The sequence below is a fragment of the Chelmon rostratus genome, chromosome 3, assembly GCF_017976325.1.
Source record: "Chelmon rostratus isolate fCheRos1 chromosome 3, fCheRos1.pri, whole genome shotgun sequence".
Lineage (NCBI taxonomy): Eukaryota > Metazoa > Chordata > Actinopteri > Chaetodontiformes > Chaetodontidae > Chelmon > Chelmon rostratus.
Window position 1 is genome coordinate 27,136,414 of NC_055660.1, and position 7,059 is coordinate 27,143,472.

The following is a 7,059-nucleotide window of genomic DNA, read 5'->3' on the forward strand; positions in this document are numbered from 1 at the left end:
CCGTTGTACTTTGCACACTCTTCCACTGAACAGGATATTGAATCTTTCATTTACATGGTTTTCACTGACATGACTTGCAAACACTGTATCTGTTATAGCAGATCACACCAGTAGCAGTGGTTTATACTCACTGGTTAATGATTGTTTTTAAAAGTAAATGTTTGATCATTCAACCCACATTTTCCTCACCATGTCCTTGTTGTCCCTCAGAAACTAATTAATGCACCCTGAGCTATTCAACTCAAATGCACCGTTCACGTTACCAAATGCCTGCCAGTCATGAACGTGTGCCGAACCTTCCCCGCCCTCGGCCCGTGCCTACCCAGTGCTGTTAAGGAAAGTCATCCCTGTGGTGCAACTCCGGGACACTGATGATGGATGGAACCAAAAGGCAGGAGTGCACTTGCCATTGGTCCGCCTCTCATAGCCATAATCGCTGTAATAAACAAGCAGACATAAACAGAAATGTTTACCCAATCAGGAACCACAGAGGAAACGCTGACAGACAAGACAGATACAAATCTTCCTGAGGCCCTGTTTGGAAATGAGACAATGTGACACATATTTCTAAAATGACTGTTTCTCACAGGCAAATCAATCCCCAAAAAATCACAAGCTGAAAACAGATCACCGCTCTGTATTTTAGATATACTGGATGTTGAAATTCTGATGCAGAATTGTTGCAAACAGCGTGTAAACTCAGTGTCATTTCAGCACTGTTAGACACCCAGCAACTGTTCTGTGCCTCTTTGGTGCTTTTTGCACGCAGCCCATGAGTTGTTTGTCCTACAAATTAAAAGACAGAGCTATGCTGTGTCCCCAAAATGATAGGGACAAATTGCCCCAATTAGTGCGACGTGCACACAGATGCAAAAGTGTTGTGATTGTTAATGAAAGCTATTAGGCTTGCTGATTTATGGTTTTGATGGTGCTTATTCCAAGAGCTGCCTCACCCAAGAGACGTGCAGATTTGGGACCGAAGCCGGGAAAAAAAGCAGCATTCATACTGCTGATAATTCAAAGAAAGCAGGTTGTGAGCATGTGGAAAACATTCCCTGTAAATGCAGGCGTGGTATAACGAATCACTACGGCAGCTTCAAAAGCATATGTGAATAATTATTTTTCCAGTTATCACTTTGTCCTTCAAGTGGTGAACGATGGTACACCTTCAGCTGCTTTCCAAAGTTGCCGCTTGAGTGACATTAGTCATCGCTGCAGTGACCAGATGTCACTAATCCCATCCTGTTTGTCCCAAAACTACAGTTTTGATTAGTGATAGCCTAATGAAACATGAGATCCTGATTGTTATGAAAGAGCCTGTTTTTATTTCCGCCCTGTGCAGCAGTGCTGCTGGCAGGTGGCCACAGAGAGAGATCTGTCACACAGACAGATGTGACAGGCCTTACACTGATCAAATGAATACTGACTTTTGTAACGAGCAATGATGGTGAAAACACTTTTTTTGACTTGCGTGGTCATTGACACTGAATGTAACGTACTAGTGTCCACGTGACCCCCAACTCTCCTGCTCTCTTCTGGTCACCTCAGTCAGTGCACATACTGTATTACTTCACTGAATGTATAAACCATAAAAACAGCACACTATGAAAATGAGTACATAGTTCAAATTTTGTACTATTAATACATAGTAATTGATCAGTATGTAGCGACTGGGACACACTGTCAGTCCTGAAGTTAAATGGCAATTGCACAGTGAAGGAGGCATAGCCAGAAGGTGCACTTCACTGCCCCCTGCTCACAGAAGACAAACAAGTACAATTTAAAGTGCATTCTGATTCGATGATTGTGATATGGGAACTCGCTTTACACTCTCATTCAAACCAGACCAGGATGTAAACTAACATACAGTAAAGGTGTTGCATGTGAAGGGAGACACAGACTCAATGCGTCTGATGCGTGCGATGCGTTCACTCACCACTCAAAGTCCGCCTCGGTACAGTCACAGGGGCCCGACGTCATCGACACAGAGTACGTCTTTCCCATAACGCACCTGGATGTGGGCTTCAGCTTCCGGTAGATTCGCTTCACTCCCATGAGGCACGGCTCGCCCTGCGGGGCCCGATTCCAGAAGGGAACCGAGGGGAAAGTCACATGGAGAGAGTTTAAAAAATGAGCCGCTCTCGTACCTCGCCGCCATAAATAATTTACACGATGCAACCAACCATGTGTGCGTCACGCTGTGTGTGAAAAGCACCGTCGCCTCACTTCAGCTTGTTGTGCATTCCTGTTCGGCGAATATTTACGGGCCTGTGCTGTGTGGTGTGCTAAACTCGACAACTGTTCCTCCGTCGCAAGTGTCACACCGGTGAATGCGCTGCTTGGGTTCTTTTTTAGAGATTTTTTTTTTTTTGTGATATTGAGATGAATGAATAAGAAAGAGCTTCAGCTGCAAAAGCTGCCAGCACCCAATCCATTTTTAGCCATGTATCTATGCGTGGGAAGCGGATATAAAATCAGTTGGCGTATATAAAAAAGATGAGAAGATAACACCAGCCTGTTTGACTGCATCCTCCACCACACTGCTGCTCAGAACATTCTGTCTCTGTGCATTAGGTGTCAGTAGTGAGATGCCTAAAAAATCTGGCTGGATCCACAAATAGACTCCCAGCTCCGGAAAATGTTCTTAACTTTCCCAGCGGTCTTAAAACACAAACGCTGTCCTCTGTTTTGAGGTAGTGCTCGCTTTATTTCTGCAGCAGACGGGGACCTACTGTACCTCATTTAGGCAGGTTAGCCCTGTAATTGGCTTGGACTCTTGTCGTCTTCCATGCTATATGTTTTGATCATTAGCCTGCTCCGAGCATATGGGTGTCTAAACCACTTACAGAACTTGGCCATGAATAAAGGCACGCTCTAAGTCTCTGGCTCAGCTTCAGGCCTGGCCAGGTTGAGGGGTTTTCGGGCAGGTTTAATGTATGCAGTGGTGGTGGTGGTGGTGGTGGTGGTGGTGGTGGTGGTGGTGGGGGGGGGGGGGGGGGGGGGGGGGGGGGGGGGGTTCACTCAGAGCATCAGCAGGAATCTGCATAAGTGCTCCGGGAACAGAGAGAGGTCCAGCTTTAGTCCGCTCACTGCACAGCCAGGCTAAAAGCAGTGATGGGCAGCCAGTGATCACACATTACCCTGATGATTGAGTCTGGTGTTTGATCTCTGGGCTCTGCGAAAACTGACCTCTGTATCATCCAACCCTGAACAGGCACTGCTACAGAGGAAACTCAAGAGTTTAGATGATTGCAGTTTCCACGAAGGAATTGACATATTTTAAATATCAGTTCATTAAGTAAGACCCTCTTCTCGCCCCCTCTTTGGAGGATTTTGTTTGAGCTGAATGGAGTTGTGTCCACAGGCTGAGTGCTGACATTAGGCTGTGTCTGAAATCCCTCTTATGTTACCGTGAGCAGTATATTTACTTCCTTCAGTTTGATTTGAGTGTCCTGTCTCTGCGTCCACCATGTAGTTCCCTCAACCGATCCCACAGTGGGATCAAAAGCGTGGTGTCCTTAGCTTGTACACAACTTTTTGTAATGCTTTGCTGTCGATAAGTGTGAATATCAAAGGCTGTATCCAAAATCACTTCCTGTTTTCTATGTAAAGCACACACAGAAATTACAGTTGTGCCAAACTTCGCCTATCAGTGAAGCAAAACAATGATGGTTCATATGTGTTCATTCTCGCTCACTGTAGAGTAAACAGCTCTTCCCCCACTACAGCGTCTGCTATGTTGGGAGGGAATGAGCGAACATGGGAATGATTTTGGACACGCTGGGTGCAGGCCCAGGGGTCTGAGGGGTCAGGAGGCCCCTAAACCAGAGCCTGTATTTGGAATGGTTGTTTACATTTCTTGTTAATTAAGTCAAATAGTCAAAGTCCCATGCAGTGATCATCTGGTGGCTTATAATGAAGCATTTTACTCATGTAATATGAAGCATATACCCCGTCAGTGATGGTGCAAAATGATAATGATTTGTAAGTATATTATTGCTGCTCACTATTGAGTGAATCCAGTGTTTATAATGTCGGAAATACTGATGGCGATTTCTACACCAACCGTCAAAAAACGTTTTTAGGATGTGTGAAAAACAAGCGTATCTTTATTTCTGTGCTGGCATGGAGCGTACCTGGTTGTGCAGGTGCCACGTCTGATAATCCGCCTCTGTACACCTCCTGTTGAAGATGGACCTGAAGTCTATTTTCACCAGCTGCCACTCCGAGCGATGACTGACATGGCCGAATATCCTGGAAAATAGCCACGCATGTCGCTGCTTTTCACGTACAAAACACGCAGCAGACAAATATGACTGGAGCTGGTGTCGGTGCTGCCTTTTCCTTATTGTCATCAAATTCCAAGAGAAGTCCAAAACCAACAATGAACCAATACTGCGCATCTTATTCTTACACCTCTGTTGCTGTTAAACTATTAAAAACACATCAGTGAACCCGGTCACCCAGTGCACATAAAAGCTTCATGGTAATATCCAGATTTTTCCAGTGGTCAAAAAAAAACAGAATCCAAGGTTATGAGGCTAACCAGATAAATATTCCATCTCCAGCTAAATTGAGTGGGTGTGTTTCTCTGCAGTGACCTCCCTCGCTATTCATACCACAACATATTTATCACAATCAATCTGTCAATTAGCTCTTGAGGCACAGGACCATGACAGGCACTTACTGTAAAAATGAGTACAAATTGATAAGAAAACAGTGCATGATGGTCTTATGAAAACTAATGGCGTGTCTGCCAGCTGAGAGGCTCCGTGCTCGAGAACTTATTCTCGGTGCAAAGCCGCCAGCGTTGTCTTTGCACTGCACTCCCCCCACTCTCTTCTCTTTTGGTTCAAACTATTGCTGTGCATTTTCCTCTTCTCTCCCCCGCTCTCTGTCTCTCCAGCTGTGCCCTATCACTCTCCTGTAGAGCCGGCTACAGAGCCGACTGTCAGTCTGTCATTTATGGCAGGTGTCATGAAACATTGATGTAATGGATGCGGAAACCCTTTGGTAACACATCCCAAAGTCCTAAATCTCGGCTGCAATGAGGGAGTAGTGCTGCGTCGTACCGTATGCATGCACTCCAGCTCTGGGCTATTCTAATAATAAATGTGAAAGAACACAAAAGAAATCTTCATAAATCTGGTTTCTGAGGACACGCCACATCGTGCTCAGTGCTCTTCCCAATCCTTAATGCTGTTCAAACTTTTTTTTTAAAGCAAAGTTTCTTGTCTGTTTTCTCAAGATTTTTTTTTTCTTCATCATTTTGATCATTTTCCTTCATGTTCTTCAAATGGACAGTCACGCTGTCGCTGGCTGCTAAAGCATTGATCTCCTGTGATCATAATCTGGAGGCAGCCAGTTTTGATGTTGGGTAGACCTTGAGAGAAAGCTTTTTTATTCATGAAAAGGAAAACAGGCAGTCAGGAATGCTGAATCGAGCAGGCTTAGATATAGATGCAGGCAGCACAGGCTCGGGTGAAGGGAGGTAGGCACACACACACACACACACACACACACACACACACACAGGCTATCTGCTGTTACTTTGAGTTTTCAGTGTCACTGATAGATTTCCATGTTGACAAATCTCGGTCACTCACGTCATGATGAGGGTCTCCTCCCCAGGCTCTCCCAGCACCCCGTCCACGAACAGGGGCGTGTTGGTGAAGCTGTACTTGTTCCACTGCCGTCCTTCGTCGAAGCTCAACCTGGGAACGCAAACAGCCGTCGCACAAGGCACCGACGCTAAACCCCCCCTACTGTGTGCACAAGCTAATGACCCTGAGAATTGTCTAACAACTTTATTTCATATTCCGCGCAGGGCTGAGGCGCTCTGCTCAGTGAACACTGATCAGCAGAAGCTAGGCTCATTACGGCTTCACACACAGAAAGGTGAAATTGAATCACAATTGTCAAAGCAGAGCTCTCCATGGCTGGTGGGTTTTCTACCCTGAATAATATCGTCCCCTGGTTCGAAGACAAACTCATTTGCCTTTGTTTGACTGACTTAAAACTTGGAGCTTCCTCCAAGGGAATTAGTCATGCTGTGACAAATGGCGTCTCTGTCATAATGACTCACCACAGGTGTCGGATGGGAAGCGGAGTGTGTCTTATTGCGACTAAGGCTCCACCTTGGTCGAGATACAGCACTGCATACTCCTCATCGAAGATCTGCAGGGACAAAAAAAAAGAGAGAGGGAGAGAGCACTCACTCTGCAGTGGCTTGTTATCCGAGTGCATGTCCAACACACGTCTGCACGCGCCCACGCTGTATCGTTCAAGTAAGTAATGTAATAACACACCACGCAACACACACAGCACACATCATGTTTAAAGGTACAGCGGGTAAGAATCGGCCACCTGTCCAAGGTTGCTCCAAACAGACAGGGGGAAGCATATAACCACAGTAACTGCTGACTGCTTCTCATTATACTCATTGTTGTAGCTATCTATGGCAGCTATTAGCTGCTGTTGACTAATTAGTTCAGGCAGAATCCCTATTGGCTGACTGGCCTTGAGTCTGCCCCTACCAAGAGCTGGGAGCACGGGGGTATTTCAAAAGAATTGGGCTCGGCAGCCTCCCGGCAAACACTGCCGGACCAGGACTGAACCCAGCCTCTGAGACCGAAGGAGGCCTAACAGGGTTACGGTTCGGGGTTTGGGTTAGATGTTCTGATCAGCACAGTGATACCGGCCACGGCAGGCCGGGACAGGGAAGCAGTGAACGTGGAGACTGGCGTGAAAAAGCAGCATCTAACTCAGAGATCCAAATCAGAGTTGGTGATTGTCATAACGATGGGAATATGTTACACGTTGCACCTTTAATTGAAATTGAAAATGCTAAGGGCCACCCACTGGCACCATAGGCAAGGACTGAGTCAAATAACTCATTTGATTGTGGACCTTAAAAAAACACAGGTTTGATTCCCTTCGCTGCCTGTCATCCCCTCTCACTCCCCCGTCTTTCCTGTGTCTCTCCAGCTGTCGCTATCATAATAAAGCAGAAACCCAGCAGACGAGTTGGTAATTTGACTGGTGCAACATTTATATGGG

At 46.0% G+C, this 7,059-nt stretch overlaps 1 protein-coding gene across 1 annotated transcript in view; it reads right to left on the reverse strand.

Moving 5' to 3' along the window:
• Nucleotides 1-7,059, reverse strand: part of LOC121625943 (VPS10 domain-containing receptor SorCS1) — a 154,084-nt gene that overhangs the window by 20,225 nt on the left and 126,800 nt on the right. Inside the window, exons 13-17 of the mRNA XM_041964276.1 lie at nucleotides 6,086-6,177; nucleotides 5,607-5,714; nucleotides 4,137-4,254; nucleotides 1,937-2,070; nucleotides 323-436 (exon numbers count right to left, since the gene is read on the reverse strand). Coding sequence (XP_041820210.1) covers nucleotides 323-436; nucleotides 1,937-2,070; nucleotides 4,137-4,254; nucleotides 5,607-5,714; nucleotides 6,086-6,177 — 566 coding nt within the window. The remainder of the gene's footprint in view (nucleotides 1-322; nucleotides 437-1,936; nucleotides 2,071-4,136; nucleotides 4,255-5,606; nucleotides 5,715-6,085; nucleotides 6,178-7,059) is intronic.